Raw genomic sequence first — 25494 nt, forward strand, 5'->3', positions numbered from 1 at the left:
AACCAAACTATGTTACTTTGTTCACTGCTTTTCTAAGCGCTTTGTTGAGTTATGTGTTTGGCGATGAAGTCCAAAATCTAGCCTGGTTGGAAAAAAGAAACTTTTTAAAACAATAAACCATTGTATTTTTTAAAGCAATAAATACATATATTAGCAATAAATTCCCATATGCTGCTGTTTCATTTAGTTATGTTATCGCTGCAATTATGAAATCGCTGCATACGACTGGTCTGAGTGACCGTCTAACGTTAAATTTCAATTAAATTTCATGGTAAAATAAGAAATGCATAAACGTTGCGTTTTATTTTAAATTTTTTTACCCAAAATCTTATCTTCTAAATGGAGAAAGTCATCAATATTATTATCCAACTCAAAACTTACACTGCTCGAGACTAAGATCTGAACTTCGCTCAATGTACTGACTTCTGCAAATCGCAGAATTCATCGCAGTTTAATGTCAGTAAAGTAGCTGTTAAATATATAATTGATATGTTTGTTCATCGAAGTTGTGCTCTGCGATGGACTTTGATTTCTAGACTTCGTCAGTTTAAACGCGTGGCGTCGTGTTTATTGTAACTCTTATTACGTAATTTTGTAAATGTTCGTATCGTTATCATATTTCGTCATAGAGCGACGCATGGTATGTAATGCCCGTTCGCTTATACTTCTGCATTATAGGTCTGACCTGGTTTTATGCGTATATCACGCTGTGAACAGAATGATCAGAGACTCGACATTCGTGGTATTCTTTTTAGTGTCATATGATCTTATGTGACTATATATAGTTAGGATAATGTTTGTATGGCCTCTGTCGTCACTAGGGAGGTAAGTTTCATCGAAGCGATTCAAATCAGCATCAATCTCAGAAGAAACGGCTTGATTCTAACTTATAAAAAGTATTAATAAGTCACATAACACAAGACAACCGCACGACGCATTGTTTGCAATCGAATTTTATGTTAAATTAAAAGTAAATTAAATAAAATAATTACTTACTGAAGGTGAATGCGTGATTTTGTTTGTTTCGTTGTTTTCTGCAAACATTGTTAACGGATAATCGGTACAATTTGATATACGTGTAAGCACTGTACGCCAAGAGAGTGTTGGTCAATCACTTTTGCATTATCCGGTAACCTGGTAGCCAGTGTTCCCTATCAGCGCATTTTTTTGGGGAAAAGTGCGAAGCACTTTCTCACTTTTTTAGGGACTGTGAAATAGCACTTTTTTCAACTTTGAAGGACAAAAATTCAAATTGACAAATAAATTGTGTACTAGTAGTTGTGCGACCCAATTTTGCATTACATAACGATGTTTGCTGGAACTCTATCTTATGTGGTGCAGACATGGAAGATAAAGCTTTTGCATTAACGGCAAAATTCTTGTTTATAACATGATTATTATACAACCCGCAAATTCCGCTTCTCCCGCAAGAACGCTCGGCGGCGTCGACCAGATGTTGGAGTACGACGCAGTGCGTTTCTTTGAACGAGAGTGGTCATGTGACTATCAATGACATCTATGAATTGTGACCAAAGTGCACGATTTTCAAGTACATGTTTGACGGGTCTTTGTTCCCTTCTTAGTGAATTTATTGGAGCTATTTAGAAAGGTATAATACCCGACACAACTTCGTTTAGCGTTGGAATATAAACTTTGGCCTTTTTTGTTGAGAAGAAGCTTTTAGCAGCATCTAAAAGATTTGCGAAATCACCACATTTACAAAATACACAGGTCGTATAACCAGTCCTTTTATTGTAACCACAAATGTTAAAAGCGCGTGACATTTCCCGGAATTTGGGGATATTTAATATCATCTTGTCATTCACGATAAATCGAACCCAGACCAGGGTCAAAAATCAAATGCAACTAATTCTCATTGATATGCGAGGTTAGGATATTAATGTCGAAAATATTTGTGATCATATCACTGAACGGAAATATTTTCCACTCCCGCTGTTTGCTGAACAACGATTGGTTAAAGTTGATTGATCGAATACACAGGAATTATTTATTCATCATCTCACTGGCCAAAATCAGGATGTTGTCTTTCTTAAAAAATGACTTTATAATCAATGTTCATTTTACTTTTGTGTATTAATTATGATATGTTGGGTTTTCATTTATTGCAAATTCGAAATTGTCCGGGATACTCAAACAGGTGTATAAGTATAATAATAATAGTATAGTGTGATCGAGTAATCAACTTACCAAAAGGAAAGTTTAATGAACTTGATGTTACGGGCGTCGTAACCCCGTTTTGGATTTTTTTGAATTTGATTGTTCTACCTTCTGCTTGAAAAACAACGTCGCTTTACAGTCATCTAATGTAACTCTCGCGACCAAATCTATTTTGCTCTTTATGGCCTCCATTTAGCATTTTCTTGTCAACAGGATTTTAATTGTGTTTTAGGATAAGTTATTTTCTGTTAGTTGGAGCTGATAACGACGCTATTTCCGTATAAAAATGGAAAATTTGAAATGTGTCTGCTAATTGACAAGTGATAGCACAAGATTCAGCAGCAAATAATGAACAAACTTATTTTATAATCATATTTTTTTTAATAAGGATTTGCAAATTAAGGCTGGATATAAAGAGTGTGGCCTGAAATATATAACAGAACCTTATTTATTTTTCAGTCGACGAAAACCCTCTATAATAACGATTGCCGAAATCACAAGAACTTAATATGAATTGTCGGTGACCGTACATTTGAACCCACGTACATTTGAACCCATGCGTATATCCGCGGGTTCAATCTATATGTGGGTGCTAAAACCCATGGGTTAGGGTGAGTATTGGTTCAAATACCTGTAAAACAAACAAAAAAATCCATAGGTGCAATTGTCATGGGTTCAAATGTAATGGAACCGAATTGTCAATTGTGATCCAATGACCGAGAGGGCACATATTCTTCTTTCTGTTCGAAGCTGATATAAAACGAATACCCTGTCGCCGAAAAGCGGTTACGTGTTGTCTTTCTTTAGCCACCAATAGTGGTATATACATATTATACAAGAGCAATAAAGTCCCGAAAGCAATAGTGTTTATGTACAGCGTTTTGAATTATCGGTACATAGTCCTACTCACAAATGTTCAATCCATGGCCAATATACGCGAACAAGAGCATCACTTTAGGTATTTATTTCGGAGCTATGTAAAAGTATTGGACTCGGGACCCAAATACTCGGATTCAGCCAAGCCGAACCTTTTTGGATTCGTTGTATTCCTAGCATTTGGCCATGGCCGCTAGTAACTAATATCGATCCCAGCCTACACGTATCAATCGTTGCCTGTTAGATGGAAGAAGAAAATGTGCAAGGCTTTGCTGTTCACGCGAAGGAGTAGGCTTTGCAACTGACACGGGTGTTTGATTGACCAACACCGTGTCACCGAAATCTCTAGAGACAGTATAGGGAATTGTTCTGCCCTATAGATATATAATATAGTTCGATTGCCGTGTTATTGAATACACGTTATGGGATGTAACCCCAATCTGGACTCCTTCAGAGGTCAAAAAAACACAAAATGTATTGCATGCCGAATGTTGTATATATTGAAAGATGTCCAATCCAATCCGAATATAGATAAATTGAAAACACTTAACTCTTAATACAGTAAAATAATAATAAATCACCAGCCCAATATATTTCAGCACTCTCGGCGTGGCCGGAAACGATACGTCACCAAATTGGGCGCTTGCAAAGAAGGCTAAAGAGTCGCGAATCATAAAGTGACCTATTTTCAGAGAATGTAACATACTATTAATATGAAGGGGTTAAATAACATTATAATCTATTCTATAGTTATAATCCACAGTCGCTGCACAATTCCCCCCAGACAGTAAAAAATTAGCTTGCTAATTTTCAAATTTTGTAACTCGGCCGCCGAGAGATGAAATTACGAACGAAAATACGAATTAATAAACGACGATACGATATACTGAATGATAGCTTAGGCAAACGAGAGAATCTAAGTCGTTTATGCGAGAAATAAAATACGAGAAAAAACACTTCAAAGGTGCTCGGTGTCGCTTTAAAATGCCTATCATATTTGAAAATGAAATTATGACGAAATAAGAAATTGTATGAACATAATAATGGGTGCGGCACTTAAAGGAAGGGACACAAGAACGGTACAATGGTTCTGATATTTAAAGGAAGGGACATATAATAAAACAAAATGGCTGATTTGGTACTTAAGAATACATTGAAAATGGTTTGGTGTTTGAACTTTAAGATTGACCCCAAAGTGGTATAGAAATTGTTTTGAAGCAAAATAATAAATAAAAACTAATCCTGTAAATTGAATAATAAGTAATTTGACGGGTTATTGAACCATTGAATCCTTGAGATTGAACCTGAATCAAATTCTGTATGAAGTAAAATTCATGATATCTAAAAACAATACTGTACATGGATTAATAACAAGCAATTGCACACAAAAGAAAGTACACTAACGATTTTCTGTATGATTTTATAATTTTTAAATTTTTTTTATAGTAAGATTTTTAATGTTTTATAATTGAACAATAAAGAGAAAAATAAAATAAAATACAAGACGAAAAATAAAACGATGCGATACATTTCGACAGGGGTCGGCAACTTATGGCCCGCGGAGCCATACAATCCGGTCCGCGAGGCTTCACTGAATTATAGTATCAAGACAGCTGTTTTGACGACTATATTCTTTACGTAACATAATTTATTTTGAGACACGTGCAGACTAAATTATATTATAACCAAACAAGTATATAATTCACAACTACTCGTTTAATGAGCCTATTATTTAATTATAATTAGAAACAACAAAACGCAGAAAAGTTTATGTAAGTGCAAATGGTTTAATGGCGCAGAAAATATTCAAATGGTCAGTCTTCGCGCGCTGCTCAAAATTTAACTTCTGATCTGTGTGAAAAAATGCGATTCATCTGCCATCAGTTCGGTTTTTAACCTTCCTAAAAATATGTGTGCCCGCCAATGACTTGCAAACTTTAATTTTGGCCCGCGAGCTACAAAAGGTTGCCGACCCCTGCGATTACGAGATACACACTACATACAATTCGCAACGACCGTCGGGACCGAGTTTGCCCTAAAAGGGTTAGGAATAAATTGAAGGGTTTGTTACAAGTCAAACATTTGAGTCAAACTGAGCTTGAGCACTTGCTTTTGAAAATTGCTAGCCACCTTGATATTCTCATCATCCATTTCGATATCCTCTAACTCGTGGATTTCGGGTTGGTCATTGAAATGTACTACAGGTGGTTTTGGTACGTTTAGGAGTCGTTGTAGTGGACTATCGAAATACACAGCAACTATCCTTATGTACTCGCTACAACAGAATGTATAAATGAAAGGGAAAAATATATACATCGTGACATGCACGAATTAATAACAACTCATGAAGGCGTATTATATTGGATTCTCTCTGGGTTCAATCAATATTTCATTCACTCCGACATGGTCAGGTTGTGTTACTGCATATAAGACTGCTCTGCCAACATCATTCGGATTCAGTATTTCGCAAGATTCACTCTCGTCGTATGCATTCATCGCCTAACAATAATATACCACAATTTATTAGTAATGTGCCACATTTGGCAAATTAGCGTCCACCATATCTATATATGAGCTAACTTATTTGTTGACCTTATACAAAAACATTATTTCCTTAAAAAATGGTTTGAATGTGATATATATATAATGGATAAATCCTTGCTAACCAGCAACTCACTTCGTGGTCTTTAGTATGAGTTAATAATTCTGTTTTAACATCGCCTGGTTGTATACAAGTCACTCTGATGCCCTTTCCTTTTATCTCTTGTCGAAGACCTTGTGATAGACCTTCTACAAAAAACTTTGTTCCCGAGTAAACTGCCAGACCGGCCAATCCCTACAAAATGAAAGAAAAGTTATGAGATTGACAGCTCCAATTTTGCGATAAGTATAACTTTTCAGGCTTTCCTAACCTGGAAATTTTATGGAAAAAGAGACTCTTAAACTAACTGCGTATGCCTACACTAAACCCAAAAGAGCAAAAAATTCTATATACTAAATTGGACTTCAACTGAAAATGTACTCTTGTCATTATATTCATATACAATACTTTACAATCCGTACCCTTCTTCCAGCATCAGAAGATGTATTGACAATATGTCCACTGCATTTCTTCAACATTCCCGGTAGAACGGCACCGATACCATTAGATACCCCTCTACAATTCACACTTATCATTTCATCCCAATCGTCCATCATTAAGTTATGCATATGAGTATAGTACATCAGGCCAGCATTATTTACGAGGATATCGACACTTCCCAGTTTATCTTCGATCGTTTTGACAATTTTTTTAAACTGAAAGAAATTAGAACACTTGAGAGTAACTATATTGGAATATTAATGGTATGGATGAAAACCGGGTGGGAAGCGAAGAAGGATCAGATATATATATATATATATATATGAATTTATCCAATAGACTGGGTAAATTAGAGTATGAACATACAAACACGGCGAGCTTTTGCGTGATAAAAAGTTGCAGACTTCTATTATTAGTACTAAGAAATGTAGAGCCTCTTGGTCGGATGGGATGCAATCGATCAATTAACAAAACAAGGGCTCTATATTTGTGTCAAATATACTGACGTAATTAGAAATTGACATTTTTTAACCAAACTGAACAAATCAGTAAATTGCAAAACATACATCTTGGCCACGGTATAACACACCTCAGGTTTAGGGAGAATTTAATGTAAATGTAGTTGGATTCAAATTTTACAAATCTGAGATAAACCATGAAAGTCGTGGACTGACAGCATGCCGTTTGGCGGATTTTATCATCCAAAGTCTTAACTATTGAAGTTCTCACGCACATCTCGATCGAAAATGCTAGTAAACTTTGCTGCGTTGTATAGTTTTATTTTGTTTCCTGAGAACCTTGTACTTTTTGTGTCGGACTTGTGGAACCATTTAAATCAAACCTAAATATATAGTTCTCGATTTTTCCTCTTGCCATGGAGAGCCAAATAAAAATATGTATTTTTCTAAATAATAACGAGCAAGTGCGGGTTGACTCGCACAACTTCTCCAACTGGTTTTTCATTGAAACACATGAATTAATAAATATATATATATATATAGACGGATTCCCAACCTGTTTCCTGTCGGTGACATCGAGAGAAAAACTTTCTGATATTCCCCCATCAACGATAATTTCTTTTTTTATTTCCTCAAGTTTATCAACTCGTCTTGCAGCAATACAGACCTAGATGAAACGCATACTCAAATATCCACCATGAGATATATCTCAGAGTAATAAATCTTGAATATTTGAAATTTATTTAGCCGCTTGGGTTCGAAAGGGTTGGCAACGCGTTATGCAGATGCAGCTTAAACTATGCAATATACATACACAGCCATTCAAGTCACATATGCGGGAGCGTTATTATTACACAATTTACATTGTCAGTGTGTGTATAATCTTTTGTCAATTGGTTGGAAAAGTCATTAAGAAATGCTGTAAAGAGTCATTATTAATTGGTATTAATTACATAATAATCACTGCACAATAAGCTTTGAAATTGCAACGACAAGAGAGTAATGCTCAAATATATGGGCAGGAAGATCAAAACGAAGTATTACATATTATCAATATAGCAAAAGTATCACATCGAAGTATATATTACATATTATCAATATAGCAAAAGTATCACAACTTGTAATATTACAAACCTCAGAGTGAGAGAGTGAGTCAGATAGTATTCTAGTTTAGTCTAATTTCGACAGGGAAAGTAAAATCGATACTTGAGAGCCTTGAGAAAAAATCTATAAAATGTCTTGCATATGTAATTTACTCAACTGACTTACCTTCGCGCCAGCTTGAGCTAGATATTTGGCAACGGCCTCCCCTATACCACTTGATGCCCCAGTAACCAGAGCTACTTTGCCATGTAAATCTGAAATTGAGACAGACATTTTGCGGATTCAAAATGAGCGAACATCCACGCCATGCAGCGTCGTGTCAGTCGGCAATTTCTGCGCTGTAATTACGCTCACCGGAGAATGACGTTAAAGGGTCAAAGTGACTTATTTAATTACTGTTTTACTAATTGCCGTTCGCTATATTTAATCTATAATTTCTAAATTTACAAAACGTTTTTGCATCTTACATCGCGACAGACGGTTATACTTGGAGCTATTGAACAAATCCGTTCTAATATTTCCTTCTCAGGATTTACTTTGACACGTTGAGACTTACACTACGCAAAATCATCTATAACTGTTGAGGATGATGTTGATTTTGTAAGATAAAAGTGTGTTCAAAACTGGAGGTACGATGCAGTAAAGATATCAAAGGTTCGTCTGTCATCACACCAATGTCGTTTTCGAGTTTATAGAAGAAAATGCAGTACTCCTTGCCTGCTTATAACTGGCTACTTGATAAGTAAATGGGTACGAAATGAAATTAAGTTTCAAATAAAGGAGAAAATTTCACAGCTGTCACGGGTAATGGAAAAAATTAACCAATAAAATAGACACAAACTGTTACTAATTTTGGCTTGTACATTCAAAAAATATTTTCAAAAGGTTCGTGAAAAAATTATCCCAAATAAACTTACCTCTTCCGTGACGAGGTTTTGGTGGCGGTATGAGTTTTCGTCTAGATAAATTCTTCAAGTAATGATCAATCAGGTTTTGATTCAGAGTTGGGTATTCCTGCTTCAATAGCGTTTTCATGACTTTGTTGAAAACTGCGTTGTCGTACGTTGTAACAAATGAAAACAATGATGTATCTCTGGAAATATTGCAAATCTTTTATGTTTTATCTATATATGCAAAACAGTATTCTTCAATTCTGGATCGGGGCCATAAAAGGCTCAAAAAGGTCAACTATCACTATAAACGAAGTCGTGATACAAAATAGGAAAACCGATATCCATTTATCTATAAAAACCACGTTTTAGTCAAAATAGCTTCAAAACATATAGATTATCAATCATTTTATACGTGAAGAAGATATTTTTTGCTATCTACTAGGTAAAAAAATCGCGTAAAATACTAGGTCTTATTTTAAAAGGAGGACTTTCATTAAAAGAATTTTCAAAATTCAGGCTAGATCTTATTTTCAGGGTAGGTCTTATTTTCAGGGAAACACGGTAGTAAAACGATTTTTTCCAATACAAAATAGTATTATACTATTTCATATGGAAGTCATTCCAGTTCAGCCCTTTTAGCGTATCATGGATTTTAACTCCACATTTTTACAATGACGAGAGGAATTTGTAAATAATCTTGCCTTTGAATCAGGTTTATTGATAAATATCGTGTTTGTATGAATGGTATCTTACTTTGATTGAGTGATGGGACCTAGCATTGAACGGGGCGAAGGAGTCCCGGGAGCAACCAATTTTTCATCCATGCCCTCAACCGCGTCACACCAATCATCAAATTTAACCATTTGCAACTCGTACCCAGCTGCACAAATCATGAAGAACAGGACGCTTAAAACAAATATATATATATATATGTATGTATTATTTGAACGCTGAAATTGTTAACAAGATATTATATTATACTCCATTGAGACTCAAGGATGCAAAATCATATATCAAATATATGCCAAGCTATTGAAAGCGATTTTAAAGCGCATTTATTGCATGCGTTATTCTAGAAAAATTGCGCACATGAACAAGAGAGCACAAATAGGCGCATTATTAAGTAAAACAGCGAATGTCGATTCACGAAAATGCTCTTATCAGGTCGGCTATAGTTCCTTTTCATAAAAGTTGTCAGTAGCAAGAGTAGCATCTAGAGCAGAGGACGGGAACCCATGGCTCGCGAGCCATATATGGCTCTTTTGGTGACGGCATATGGCTCCCAGAAAAATCTGATATTCTAAGGTCAAGTTTATTATTGTTACTACCAGATTCCAAACCCTTTTATAGCAGAATTTGTCAGAAAATTTGCAAATACGTTTGAGAACGCGCGCCCAGTGCATGTCTATGTTATTTTAGAGAATTACCAGACAGGCATTGTGATAAAAACTAGGGGATTCTGGAACATATTTTATGACATCACAAAGCGATGGAGTCGCAGAGCAATAAGATAAAGCTTTTTGTCCGTTTGTACGTATTAGTTACAGTATTTGTGATATTAAAATCGGACTAGCAAAACTAGTTTTTAAAATACTGCGGAGATGCCTAAACCAAAGAAGGGTGATAAATATCGTAGATTTAAACTTGTGCTGTAGGCCTATGTGAGCAGCCGTTCAAGGCTCGCAGCGACAACGTGCAGCATCAGAAGTCACATTAAATGTATATATATATATTGACAACGTATGTGTTGACTTTTGAGTAAAAATTTCAGGCCTGATTAAGTGAAGAAATGCTATATGGCTCGCACGGAAATGCAGTTGAAAATATGTACCTTTTATGGCTCTCTCGACCAAAAAGGTTCCCGACCCCTGATCAAGAGTATGATTGTATAGGCTAGGCTCCAACAGTTTTATTTTATAATTTTTAGTTTTATATCTGGAATTATTCAAATCGAGCACATTTATATTTATATAAAGATATCATTGAATGTACTATCTTACCTAGAATCAATAGCTTTGGGGTTAACCAGGTGAAATACTTTATGCATTGCAATTGAAAAATTTTGACTGAGCTGTACGATCGCATTACTCAAAAAATCTACAGGAGTCATTTCAACACTCCAATTTATATCTGGCCACACTCCAGTTAATATACTCGCTCTTATAACGAGTAAATTAAAATCAGATGAATTCCATCCAGCATTTACGCGATCACCAGACACATTGCCTGAAAAATAAAAATAGGTTGAACTTGGGTTGCTTCTTGCAGCACCACCAAAAGAAAGAAAACCTCTAGAACTTCTATTCATATTTACATATAAAAAAATATGTAACTTAGGGTCCTTTTATTCATATATATATAAGTTACTCCAGTTAAAAAGCATGAAGGTTTATCGTCTACTTATGTAGAAAACTGAAAAAACCTGGACGATATATAGTAGCCGGTAATCCACTTTCGATTGCGTGCATTACGAGTTGTTCCGCGACCCATTTACTTTGCGAATATCCATCTTCTAGCTCAGATTTCACGAAGGCAGAAGAAGTTTCTTTGCAGTTTTCCTGTGTACATTAGTTCAATTATATATACATACAAATATACTAAATATTAGTTATATATATGCAAGATTTCAGATACGTAAGCCCATGGTATATTTCGCCGGGAATTTATTTCCAACTCTATGCTTATTGGTCTGTTCACGGCATCACCGAACGAGAACTAATGCTTGTATAATATCAAATTCACATTTGATCTTTTGTAATGTATCTAATGACTAGTATGAAAATACTCATTCATAAAAATACTTCATAAATTCATGAAATCAACTTCACCTGGTAATTGGGAAGCACAGAATTGGTGCTGATGTAATGTAACGCTTTGATCTTCCCCGTCTTGCAGAACATAAGAACATTTCTTGTTCCGTGCACATTAGCGCCTTTAAATGCTTCATATGGATACAATAAGTTGACAAATGCAGCTGCATGAATTACATAATCAATCTGAAAAATTAACAAAAATTAATTAATGTTTCTAATTCTTGCCATGTTAGCTGTTTCACTCCTCAATTCACACAAGCATTATTGTTTAATGAGTTTAGCATCACACAATTCTCGTACATTTTTTGACCACTTTTATTCAATTGAAGATGAAAAAGTAACATGCTGAAATACATATAACTGGTGCTAACTGCTAATCATATTTAATTTATCAAAGAGAATTGAATTATAGCTATTTTGGAAATGAATCACAATTTGAGTGCATCCTAACTCTGTTACCAAATCAGCATCCTGCGAAAAAAATGGATGTTACACTATTACTCGACAATTACACAGCAAAAACTGGAAAATTGACTTGATTGATTGATTTTTGTACAAAATGCACTTGGAAAACAATCCTTATTTACGTTCATCTATTCAAGTCATGTCCATTTTGTACTTTCTGGCACAAGAGGCCAGTGAATCAGTTTCAAATTTAATTTTAAATAAATTTTTTATTCTGCTTTCAAACAGTCAGGATTACAATACTGCACTCACCTCAAACGAGAGATGAGCATAATCTTCTTCTCCCATCCCAAGATCCAGCAGAGCAACGTCGCCGGAAATTGTGTGTACGCGTGCATCAAAATCCTGTTTGATTCAAAATATATTGGGATGGTATAAGACTATAAGTACTGATAAAATCTGATAGAAAAACTTTTAACATAGACATATTGTTCCTTTTGTCAAGTTGTAACTCTTAACACAGACATATTGAGTCTTTTATGAAGTTGAAACTAACCTGCTTGAGTTTGTCAGATTCGTTGTTGAAAAGCTCATAAAACTTGAAAGTATTTCGCAATCTCTCGGCATTGTCTTCTTCTCTACCTTTTCTGACCAAGCAATAGATTTGGGCCTGATGTGAAATTACTAATTTTATCAATTGGCAATATTTTGAAAATAGATGTTTATAAATAACCAAGGATCTGCATGCGAAGTATTTCAACAAGTATATAAAACGACCAATTAATATATCGCCAAATCAATTATATTCATAGCAGGTAGTATTTAAAATTACCGTATACCTGGGGCCCGCGTAAAATGCCTGATTTTTTCGTATGCAGAAGGAAGATATAGATACAATAATTCTGTGACGACACAATCAATGACTACAAATTTTTCGTCATAATTTAGTATGGGAGCGACTGCATACCTATTTATTATATTTTAGCGCGTAATTTATCGCTTTGAAAATCAGCAATGTTTACTGAAAATGGCGCGGCGGTGTGGCTCAACGGGCTAAGCGTTAGGAATACGCTCGCCACCGCACCTCTAATTACTCTGCGTGGGTTCGCAGGTTCGAATCTCATGCCGGGATGATCATGTGCGAGAGCATTGCTGGACTCTTCGCCGTCGTTGGGTGGTTCACGTAACCGCTGGTCGGTTACGGCTTCCTCCACCATCAAGTCCATGCTTCCGAAAACAAAACAATATAACTAATTCCATACCCGACTTGGAATGGTAACCGGACGAGAGGCCGTGGTTCGTCATATGGATAAGCCGTCTTATCGGCTTTCCTCTCCCCCGGGATAAATATGTAAATCCTATTCTATCCTAAAATAGTCCTGACATCATCAAGATAGATGAGGCAAGTTTTCGCAAAACTTAGGATAGTTTCATTGATCACAGCTTTTAATCGACAATGATCTAATTTCATAGATCACAATTTTCAGATCATCTTCTTGCTTCGAAAAACTTAATCTGAAGAGAGATCTGAATAGTATACCACGACAATGGTTTGAACGGTAAAATGTCATGTACCACTTATAATCCTTATCTATATGACCCCAATTGTATTATTAGATAGTGGGAGGCGACGTTTAATTAGGCGACTTTTTCATTTACCCGTTGACAAAAAAATTAATCTAACCATTTCTTATGATGAAACGATGTGTGATTCCGCCAATGTTTTGGCTCATTTGGTATGACCGAATGTTATCGAGGTTGACTCTTTTCTATATCACCCCCGCTGTCGTAATTTTACCCGTTGACAAAAAAATTAATCTAACCATTTCTTATGATGAAACGATGTGTGATTCCGCCAATGTTTTGGCTCATTTGGTATGACCGAATGTTATCGAGGTTGACTCTCTTCATTATCACCCCCGCTGTCGTAATTTTGCCATATGTACGACAATATGCGCCGTATGTATCTAATACATTTTCATTTGGTAATTCAGCTCATTTTATCTTGCCTCAAAGTTAAAAACAGAATTTCAAATTCAATCGCTTCGAATACAATATAACTGACGTTTTACCTTCGTGTCAATCAGTAAATCTTTCAGTAAGTACGCGCCCAAAAATCCAGTGGCACCGGTAAGCAGTACCCGACCTCTTTTCCACCGATAGCTGTAGTTTGCAGATCTCCAAAAAGCTCGTAATTGGATGTCCAGATTTGCGCTTGGAATCATGTTTAACTTGACTTCATTTGATAAATCAATATTTTTGGGCTGAATACTGTAGAAAGTGGAAAAAGGTCTTTGTGATTTGCAAAGGAAATCGACAGCTTAGTGGTGAGTTAATACTTGTATTGGGTTGCAAGTTGAGAAACCCCGGTATGATCCCCACGCCCACCATCTCCATGGTGCAATAAGTTGGTAAGACTATTTATTATGTTGAACCGGCAGCAACATATAGTAGCTCCCGTTACATCAGATACGCATCAGATTCAATTGGTCGAAGGTATTTCTTTCTGACTCCCCCAATTGAAAACTTTGACACTTGGCAAGATCTGTTTTGTTTTAATTTTGATTTTTCAACCCGAACCTCGACTATTCTTTCGCTTCTTTTGAACAAAAAATATATCACGTAGTTTAAGAAGATGCATCATACCCGATATCGTGGCCAGCATTTTTAGAATCAATAACTCTTGACAATTCTGCCACAGTTGGATGCGAGAAAAGAGTCTGTACATCAATGTCCACATCGTACAGTTCACGTATTTTTCCAAGTAGTCGAGCAGCAAGTAGAGAATGACTACAATGGAAAAGTAGAAAAATTATAATTCCGCTTTACGAGTACGAAAGTTGTGGCCACCTGTAATGATGTATGCGCAAGGTGACAATGATATATATATATGGCGCATGATATGATATATATATATATATATACATCATATCATATCATATATATGATGGCGCAGAACGTCTGACATTGTAGTACCAATATGTTTTTTCAATTCAGATAAATATATAGTCTATTTCAATTTTAAGTTGTACATGATAGATTGCCAAATTTAGTTTCGTTTCTTCTCTGGCTGAATAATAATATTAAATCGCGTTATAGGTCATTTTCAAGCGTGAGTTTGTTTAGCATTTATTAGGGTAATCTGGAAACATAAGTGAGGTTTAGAGTCTCCCCCACAAACTCGAACTTGCCCACACGAAAGTATAATTTCAAATTCAGCGACATGACATACGATGACGCCATTTGGTTATTTAAATGTTTCAAGTTGGGTTTCGAGAACACATAGTACTTTGCGTACATGAAATATATGAAACAAAATTAGAGAGGAATCGGGAATTCTATTGTTCAAATATATCACCCAAAGAATCGATGAATATTTACTTTACACAAAACGCCAACCTCGTCTACTATTATATTGAAATGTCGGCTTATTCACAATAAGTGACTTTTTGCCTATTTTATAGTAATTACAGTGAAGTCTGTTTTATTTCCTAATATCTGAAATCAATATGAATAGTTAATAGGATTCTGTCACATTTCCATTTAAGATCAAACAGTTCCAGCGTAATGGTTGTCGAAGACACTAAAGGTAAATTCTCTACCTTGTACGATGTACCAGAGTTCACACCATGGTCTCAAAATTAGAAGCTCCCCCGTCCAATTTCACTCACCCCCCAAGATCAAAAAAGCTTTCTTCAATATCCGTGACGCGAAACTGCAAAATGTCGCTCCAAATTTGTGCTAGTGAGTTCTCTGTCTCCGTTTTAGGCAGATCACTTTCGTCGTCGTCTCCTTCCATTGTTTTTTCGCAACTTTCTGGTGTTGAAGTCTTGTCGAAAACAGACGGTAGAGCTTTCTTATTCAGCTTTCCAGTTGCCGCTACCATTGGAATTCTGATAAAAAGAATCGTATATACTGTATATCAAATAAGGTTCTTTAAGGCTGAATTTAAATTAGTAGGTCCCACAAAAGAAAGGATATTAAGCTTTAATGCGTTTTCTGCAAAATATCTTGAATCAATTCAAATACTATCAGTTTTTAATTACCCCGTTATCCCCAATTATAACGATCTTTGAGTGCACTATCACGACTATTTGCAAGACTCAATTTTTCAAACTGATTTACTAGGGTTGGATTATTTGGGTGGATTAGCTTTCGACCAGAAAATATCGGGAGTCAAAATCGGCCCGGGCGGTACCGGAAAATACGGTAATGAAAATGCATAACCCGTACTTTCATGTTACCCATTTCATAGAAAGTTTGCCTTCTGTAGACTTCAAATTTTCAGGTTAACAATTGAATTGATATTAGAAGATGAAACGAGGACCTTTACAGTTGCGTAATTTGGACTCAACACTTAGAATTAAAAAAAAATGAAGAACATACTAGGATGAAATTTTGAAGCTGCCACATCTACAAAAATTTCCTGTCGCGTCCGCAAAGTTTCTTGTCAAATAATATTTCAACGCACAAGTGGTAAAATTAGACACCAAGGAAGGAATTTTGCTCTTTTTATATATATATCGTGAGCACTTCGCATTGAGTAGCAGTAGACATATTGTGTAGCACAAATATTAATTCACTTTTTTATGCTAAATCACTTGAACTGTACAAAAATGGGAATGCTGCTTGCGCATTACATTGGAGAGCAGTCCATTAGAGATTCAATAAATAATATAGTATTCATGGAGAGGGAGGGTTCCAAAATAGGTAAAGGGGGGAAGTCAATGAAAAAGGTTGGGAATCACAGACCCATAGGAAAATTAAAATGCGTACTATCAACAGATAAGATGGTGATAAGAGTATTCTGAAGTGGGACTCTGAGTGGAATTGGTCGACCCAAAGCCTTAAAAATTGGTTTTCATTGTTTCTTGTTTTTAATTCCCATAAACAAATTTATTTTTTTCCTCCACTAGTTGGGATAGATTTTAAAGAAAAAATTGCATGTAAATTATTTTGGCTGCTACCCCTTCGGGGGTCGTGATCCCCAAGTTGGAAACCACTGGTCTACATATTCTAAGACAGCGTTTCCCAACCTTTTTTGGTCGCGGACTATTTTCTCACCGGCAAAAACCTTTGCGGACTCAACGTGCGTTTATTGTAATCGTATCCTGTGTGAAGAAGTAATAAAACCCAACACAGCAGAATTTTAACGAATTTCAAAATCGGAAATTCGCCGCAATTACGCGTTTGTCAAAAGAGCCGACTTTTTTAGTGTATAAATGGCCTTTTGTATCGCACAATATTCAATCCATGATAACGACGAGAATTTAAAATGTCTTTCTATTTTAATTTAATTGTGTTCATGGCTCGCGGTTGCGTCGACTTATGACAAGATGAAAGCATTAGTTCTTCAAAATGCCACGAAAAGTAGCGAACATATTGATGTGAGAATATATGGCCCGATTATATTTAGTTTTGTTAAATATTTTTTGCGATCTTGAGAATTTGTTATCTGCTTTAAATTTCCAGAAAGTACAACTTGATTTAGTACTTATTAAAAACGTAATTAAAGTATATTAGTAAATCAGAAAAAAATATTCATTGCCTTGCTTTAATATTAACTTAATTGAGATCATTATAATAGGCGGTTGTGTTGACGAAATAAAAGCAATACTACTCAGAAAATACCATGACAATCCGTGGACACAAAAATGCGTGGTAAAGTGTCGGATTATATTTTATTTTGATACGTATTTTTATGAATTCGACAAATCTGAGCTGTTCGTACAACACTTATGGGATATGGCGCTCCAGTCCTGTACGTCCCAATGTGGAGGCAGTAAAGCAAAGAATCCTAAGGGAAAATGCCTTGGTAGCACCCGAAATTTTGCGATTTGCATTGTCTAAAAAGCGATTTTAATCGGTAGCGGACCATCATAAGGCAAAACTTATGGTGTTTTACGTTTTATTTTTTGTATTTCCGCTTTTTCATATGAAAAATTTAGGTTGCCACCATTGACACCAGAAAAAAAATTATTCCTCGCTGCTCGAGCTCGCGAGAAACGCCACTTAGCTATCCACGCGTGTGCCGACTAGTGTTTTCGTCGGGAATCCGCAAGTGAGTTGTGAAATCCAATCGTTTGATTTAAGCGACGCGCAAGTTACCTGTCGCTTCACCTGTTACCAAATTTTCGAATAGTAAATTGCTATTCTAATAGTTGAATTTTCGAATACAGTATATATGTCCAGTCCTACTCAGTAACCAGTAATTATTGACTCAATTAATGTTATGTGAATAAACATGCTTTTTATGTTTTATGTAAATTTTAACGTAAATCGTAACTTGGCTGATGGTTAAGTTTCGCAAAAGCGTTTGCGACCCGCAGTGAATTTCTGGCTCGCTGCGGACTCATTCAAATGCTCCGCGGACTCATTTGAGACCGCGGACTCGGGTTGGGAAACACTGGTCTAAGACAACGTTTCTCAGGCACACTGTGAATGAGCGCATGAATGTTGGTGGTCTGCGGAATAGGACTCGATAATTACTATAACAGCAAAAATGAGTGCCCATCAGTCCTATCCAAATCATAACAAAAGTTGAAAATTTGTCTTCTCGCCATTCGTATTACTGGTCGATCCTGAGCGAAGAGGGTAAAATAAGCGTGTCGTCGTCGTTAGAGGCAAAATATGAGGGCGAGAGAACGATCGGTAATATACATTGGGTTTTCACCAATGACGCGTTGTATTTGATCGACATCTTACATGCGTATTGGGTTGCAACAAAAGAGCTTACAGGGATCCATCATTGTATTTGTAAACGTGGAATGTGAATGAGCCCAATCGATAGCAGGGCGTCACCGCCCGCCTTTGAACAGATATTAATTGGCTAGGGTTGAGACCAGAAAAAAATTCGGCCTTTTTCGCATTTTCATAACCAGGATCGGCCATATATATTCCCGAACTTGGTTTCAATATTGTCTGCTGATGGTATAAAATTTGAAAACACCTAAAATATTACGTGATAAAGGTGCGGAAGTAAAACTATATGTAAGTGTGCCCTCAATTTGATCTTCTAGTAATCTGGCAGTTGGAAAGAATATGTCAAGAAAGAATTTTTACTCAGGTAACAGCAATTTCGAAGCATTCGAAACTTCACATAAACTTACTTTTTCAAGAAAACGAAGTAAGATGGAATCATGTATGCTGGCAGTTTATTCTTGAGCTCTGTGCGTATTTGCTTTTTATTGGCTCCGGTTTGAGGAACGATGTATGCAACTAGTTGTTTATCATCTCCTTCTTCTCCTTTCGTCACAACTACACAAGCGTTTACCACCGAAATTTGAAGCAACGCTGCCTCCACTGCCTTGATGGAAGGATAACGTACGATAAAATTAGTAACAGAGGTCAAAATAGGCAAAATCAGATACAGTCGTTTTTTTTCAAATATGCTTATGTTTGTATGCAGAACAAACAGAATCAATAATGCAAAACTGACAAAAAGGGTGCTATATTGCTGCTGAGCCAAAATTATGTTTCGTTCATCAAATAAATATTGACGCCTCGTCATATGACTAACTTGTGTTTCTACACTGTATCCTCTTATTTTCACCATCGTGTCACATCTTCCACATATTTCTAAGATTTTATTGGGCAGCATCAATCCCCAGTCTCCAGAACGATATACTCTCGTTGTAGAACCGTTTTGGGGCAAGTCAATGAATCGCTCTGCGTTTAGTTTAGGTCGATTTAAATATCCTCTGGCCAAAGTAGGTCCGCCAACATAGATCTGAAAATGAATGACAATGTCTAATTATTGTATGCTTCGTTTAATAAGGATAGATATAGACGGCCACAAATATTTTCAAGTTCTTCCGAGACATGATGCAATCATATAATTGCATTTTTAAAATCATCCATTTTTAGCGGGTTAGATACAGTCAAATATATACGGTCAACTCATATTTTCATATGTGTTTTATATATCATTGCGCTTTTTTCAATTTGTAAGCTATCGCGGGAGTGCTACAAATACGCATGCTTTGCATTTGATTAGTGTGTGGTTGCGTTATTTCCTTTACAACCAATACATCAGAAGTGTTGTTATAAAGTAGATAAATATATTGAATCAGCATATCGATGTTCTATGTACTTTTGGCTCAATTCAAGATTACCAATTGTTTACCTCTCCAGTAACGCCCGTCGGCTGAATATTCAATTCCTCGTCGAGAATATATATGTGTACACCAGGCAGCACTTTACCAACTGGAGCAAATTTTCTTTTGGCCAACGCTTCCACGTCGCTCGTTTGCTCTTTAATATCTATCCAATATTGGCTCAAGTCAGCTGCTGCGACATCATGACATTCTGCCACAAGACAAAAATATCAACACTTTGCTTCTAAATTTTCTTTCTTCAATTAAAACAGGTGGTATTACGTAAAATGACAACAACAGAAAACATAAATTTCTATTCCAATACAAAGCCACCAATCGCTCAACCTCATTCGAAACAACATAAAAATAGCAGGTTTTTTCCTTAAGTCATAAGTTTCCTTAAAGTCATAAGTTCACAATGACTCTAACGATTCCCAATTATCATATCATCGAATCGACCACATTCGCCATTAGTATTTGCCACGTGAGCGCCACTGACATCATTGTAATCACAGTCTCCATTTGCAAGACTGGAGATAACACCACCCATGTTTCTTTTGTCCCGCGTACCAACTACCAAACTGCCCACCCTTCGGACCAAACTGGCACTTATAGCACTTTCACATCTTCCACTATCGGAATAACCTTGGCATACGATTATCCTGATTCTCTTTGGAGTTGTACACTCAGTAAAAATGGTGACCGTACATTTGAACCCATGTACATTTGAACCCATGCGTATATCCACGGGTTCAATCTATATGCGGGTGCTAAAACCCATGGGTTAGGCTTAGTATGGGTTTAACTATCCGTGAAACAAAAAAAAATCCATAGGTGCAATAGCATACAGGTGCAATTGTCATGGGTTCAAATGTACGTGGGTTCAAATGTAATGGAACCAGTAAAAATATGTATAAATACTGACCTGTGGCATTATAATAATTTAATAATCGCGCGGACGGGAATGATTCCACGCATCTACCAAGCAACGACATAGTCACAACTTCCCCAGTAAACCAGATTATTCTGAAAAAGAAAGGTAAACATCGTAAAGTAAAAGATTGGTTCTCGATAATTCCATTTTCATTTGCTAGTTTGACAAGTACCAAAATCTTGGTTTCATGTATTACAAGTTAGGTAAGTTTTATGCTGCATTGGTAAGATTTAGATCATCCCAGATAAATAGTAACGCGGCATATATTAGCTTCTACTTATTTAAGGTCTCGGTGAGCGCAAAGGTGTGGGCCGCATCAAAATACGATATTTTTATTAATATCATACCTTAGGCTTGAAAAATCATTCAAATCTACACCATCAGTATTGATTACCGTTTCCAACAGGGAAGGCGTGACAACTATTCGAGTTATTGAATGTTTTTTAACAAATTTGGATAAAAGCACTGGATCATAAATAACTTCATCTGGAATGATATACATGGGAATGCCCTGAAAAAATATAAATCATTGCTACAAAATACAGTATTTGGTGAACGAATAAAAGAACCCTGGATTGAGCTTTGCGTGCCAAATTTACCAAAATATTTTTCATTTTATACTCAAAATTTAGCAAATTATTAATCATTTAATTAAAAGGCAACTGCTGTGATATTTACTGATAGAAAGTTTCAGGCCGAAGCAAATTGTATACTGTATTTATATAGTTAGGAGTAACCAGCACACCAATATAAGATCAGTACTACAACGACCCCATACAAATCAGACATTTCTTCATGATACGCAGGAACCCAAATGACTATTTCAATATGCATTGCGTGGTATTCGAGTGAATGAGCGGTAATTTTATTGTACTTAGTCGCCACACTCAGTAACATTTACCACCTATAGCGTTACTCATACCTTTAGCAATGGACGTAACAATTCCCAAACAAAGAAAATGTTGCAGGCCACCCTCTCATTTTCTGCAAACGGATATGCTAAATGTCTCCAAGTGTATGAAAATACCGACCCTCGATGTGGACACATGATCCCTTGAATTATAGAATAGCCTACATTATTTTCTTGACGAAAATGACCTCTCCAACATAAAACAAACAACAATTTTCAATTCTTTGAAATATTGTGATAATTGTAACGGGAATTTTCTATCTTATAATCTCTTCAAAAACAATTTCACCTTTCGGCTTTCCTGTGGTGCCCGAAGAATAACACACATATGCCAGATCGTTCAATTCAGCTTGCTGCAGTATACAATCGCCTGCTGGTTCTTTGAATTCCGATTTCATGTCCTTTTCCCAATCACCAGTTAGATTAACAATATTCTGATTTTCCAATATAATATCTGGAAGTTTAGAAAGAATATAGGATCTAAACTTGCCATTGCGTCTTCTAACTAAACACACAACATTGGATTTTTGTGATATAAATTCTGTTTGTTTGGAAATTTTCATGAAGAACTTATAACATCTTAGGCAATTTATCACTCCAAATCGTATCCCAGATTTAACCAGTAATGAATTTATAAGTTAATCATTATACTCATAAGCTTACCTGCCGTATCCTGTGACATACTTTTTATGACTTTACCTTGCAAGTCCCCGTTCCAACTTGTGTTTGTTATAACACTGCTTGGATTAGCATCCATGAATATGTCTTTCAATAGATTGATAGGATATGTCACATCCAACGGCATGTAGGCAGCTCCTGTTATAAGTTAGAGTAGGTTTATGATAACTCTTCACCCATATCATCTATTAAGGGTATTGATGTCGCTTTGCAATCATTCCCACCGCCCATGTTATTTAGATCAAAAGAAGGTACTAACTAGCTAGAGTGGTTCTCAACCTTTTTTCTTTCGTGGCCCACTTTCGTTTCATGAAAATTCTGTGGCCCACTAACTTTCTCATGCAAGGGAAAAACTACAAGAAAAACGAGACTTTTGTTTGCAAAAATAAATTCTTTCATTTTAAAATTAGAATGAAAAGCAGCAGCATCATTCATTGCTACCACCATAAAAATTTGACTATAATGACACAAAAGAAACTAAACTTTTCAATAACCGTAGTAATTTTTAATAGGCTTGTGGCCCACTTGAAAAGACTCTATGGCCCAGCAGTGGGCCATGGCCCACTGGTTGAGAACCAGTGAGCTAGACAAAGCGACGAAAAAATAAATTAGAGATTTTCCTAGGTTTTCGACCCTTGCAGCTTGCTTATCAGACTGATCGCAGGATCTGAAATTTGTATTAGCAAAAATCTGTGTATTATAAAGTGGCTTTTGCACATTCATTTTACGTAATGAATGAATTTAAAATTTCAGCTATAATTTCTATAACATATTCTATCATTTATTTCTTTAATTAATTAGTATTTCCTGAGCCACCTAAACTTAATTTTAGATTTGAGTTACATTACCTGATTTAAGTATAGATATGTAGGCGATCACATACTCCAAACATTTTCGCATATATATTCCTACGACACCATCTTTTCGCGCACCGTTTGAAATTAATTTCTGAGCTAAGATGTCAGTTTTTCTGTCAAGTTCAGCAAAAGTAATTTCTGTTTCCGCAAAAACTACTGCTAGTTTGGTGGGAGTGAGTTGGCATTGTCTTTTGAATATATCGTGTAAATATCCCAAGTCTTCAAACCTTGAAAATGGAGTTCAAAACAAATGAAAATGTAATTGACTCGTAAACGTGGTCGTGAGATTTCTTATATTACATAGTCTACTTGTAAATTCAAATTACTCTAGTTTCTAGGTTCATTATTATGTGCACAGGTTGTTCGCCTAGATTTAAAAAATTAAATCATAATAAGGCGTCACGTTGTAGAAAGTGCTTTTTGGACGAAATTATTTGAAATGAATAATTCGTTACACTAAATAAAATAATATGTCAAATAACTTACTCTTTTAATTTGTCCATCTTTTATATTACGGCGATTTTTTTAGAACACTTTGTGCAGAAATTCAAAAAACTGGAGTTTCTCTATAATCGTAAATATTGAGGGAAAACTGAAGTAAGAAAAAACCAAAGCAGGAAAGATTTTATTAGAAATAAACCACTTAACGTCATATTTGATATTTCAAAATGCTATGGCAGAAATATTTATTTTAATGATTGCTATATAAAATTAATAACTATTATAGCTCATGTGTCACCGTTTAGCGGTAACAATTGTCACAATCAAACTATGTTACTTTGTTCACTGCTTTTCTAAGCGCTGTGTTTAGTTATGTGTTTGGCGCCGAAGTCCAAGGTCAAAATCTAGCCTAGTTGAAAAAGAGAAAGTTTTTAAAACAATAAACCATTGAATTTTTAAGCAATAAATACATATATCAAGACAATTTATTCCCATATTCTTCTTCATTTAGTTATGTTGTTGCTGTATACATGTACGGCGTCGCGTCAAAAATACTGCACATTCCAGCGAAATCGCTGCATACGACTGGTATAAACGTCGCCGTAAATCACAGAAGAAAGGCTTGATTCCAACTAAAAAGATAATATTAGTTCAGATAACATGCACGAAGCGACTGCACGACGCAGACGGAATTTTATGTAATAAAATTGGGAGCAAATTATTCCTCGGAATAAAAATGATATAGTGTCCTTAAATCATTTAACGTAGCCCAAACTTTCTGTTCGTGCGTCGACAAATTTTCTGGAAAAAAAACTCACGGCGCACTTGAACGAAAAAAATGTTGTTTTTAAATCAAACTCAAATTTGTGATAGCTAATGTGTAGCCTACGTTATGCCTTTTAAAGTTTGTAAACATGTAGGCCTAAAGAAATGCCCGAATTTCTCTGAAAATATAGACTTCCTTCAAAATAGGAAATAATGAAATATTTATTTTAAATACAATATGTAATCATATTTTAGTTATGTTTAACACAATTCTGTTCATTTTCGCGGTGCCCCCTTTGGGAACCGCTGATTTAACGTATTGTTCTGGCGAATGACAGTACACATTCTTGTACACTCATTCATCCCCACTCCTAACTGAAAGTAAATTAATTAAAATAAACTCAAATATTATTTGAATTATTTTCAAAATAACTATGATACAAATGAACTAGTGTGAACTATCCCAATTGGAATCTATATTCTCATCTGAAATACAAATCAAAAATATCCGAACACATTAATTCTAATAATATATTATATATAGAGTTTTATCACCATAAGCATCTGAAATTCTTGGCAGTAGGAAAAAATTAATGTTCTAATATGGATCCTGATTTTGCAGTGAGTCTTCTTTGAAATGCCTGGATGCCTTCATGCCATAAAGTTAAAATGGTGTTCTTACTACAATACTGTAGAGCTGCGCTCTATTTGCCATAACCTAGGTAAGGATACACGAAGGTTATATTTAATTCAAACCGCCCTATTCAAGTCATGGATTGATTATTTTAAACGATATTTATTATCATCTTAAAGATATAACTATATATATATAGAACTCTGACCCCTGTTTTGGAGTAATTAAAATCACAAGATTTAATTCTAATTCTACTGGGAAACTAAGTGCATTTTGTTCAAAAGAGCAACTCTAGCATAAAGCTCCTTGTTTCAAGTGTACAGTAAATGGGAACGTTCCCGAAGTCTGGTGTAAACCCGGTGCATGTCAG

At 35.7% G+C, this 25494-nt stretch overlaps 1 protein-coding gene across 1 annotated transcript; it reads right to left on the bottom strand.

The window, feature by feature from the left end:
• Positions 1 to 4480: 4480 nt before the first annotated feature.
• LOC120348546 (uncharacterized) lies at positions 4481 to 25380 on the bottom strand. Its single transcript, XM_078110411.1, has 27 exons — positions 25046 to 25380; positions 24196 to 24357; positions 23771 to 23850; positions 23276 to 23511; positions 22449 to 22565; positions 22039 to 22203; positions 21762 to 21892; positions 21187 to 21350; positions 20831 to 20931; positions 19935 to 20116; positions 19329 to 19538; positions 18919 to 19115; positions 15481 to 15702; positions 14456 to 14599; positions 13882 to 14080; positions 12366 to 12479; positions 12122 to 12214; positions 11420 to 11587; positions 11014 to 11149; positions 10592 to 10817; positions 9345 to 9497; positions 8616 to 8791; positions 7864 to 7952; positions 7151 to 7261; positions 6118 to 6351; positions 5732 to 5890; positions 4481 to 5553 (listed from the first exon to the last, which is right to left on the bottom strand). The coding sequence occupies exons 3-27, from the start codon at positions 23785 to 23787 to the stop codon at positions 5410 to 5412; spliced, it is 3888 nt and encodes a 1295-aa protein (XP_077966537.1). The 5' UTR covers positions 23788 to 23850; positions 24196 to 24357; positions 25046 to 25380; the 3' UTR covers positions 4481 to 5409.
• Between the last annotated feature and the right edge of the window lie 114 nt (positions 25381 to 25494).

This window comes from Styela clava, chromosome 1 (genome assembly GCF_964204865.1).
Source record: "Styela clava chromosome 1, kaStyClav1.hap1.2, whole genome shotgun sequence".
NCBI classification, from domain to species: Eukaryota; Metazoa; Chordata; class Ascidiacea; order Stolidobranchia; family Styelidae; genus Styela; species Styela clava.

Excerpts from the sequence above, each read along its gene's own strand:
- LOC120348546 (XM_078110411.1), bottom strand. Across the intron at positions 20,932-21,186 it reads AATGATTTTTCAAGCCTAAG|AATAATCTGGTTTACTGGGG; the intron begins GTATGATATTAA and ends TTTCTTTTTCAG. Across the intron at positions 11,150-11,419 it reads CTGTGCTTCCCAATTACCAG|GAAAACTGCAAAGAAACTTC; the intron begins GTGAAGTTGATT and ends TAATGTACACAG.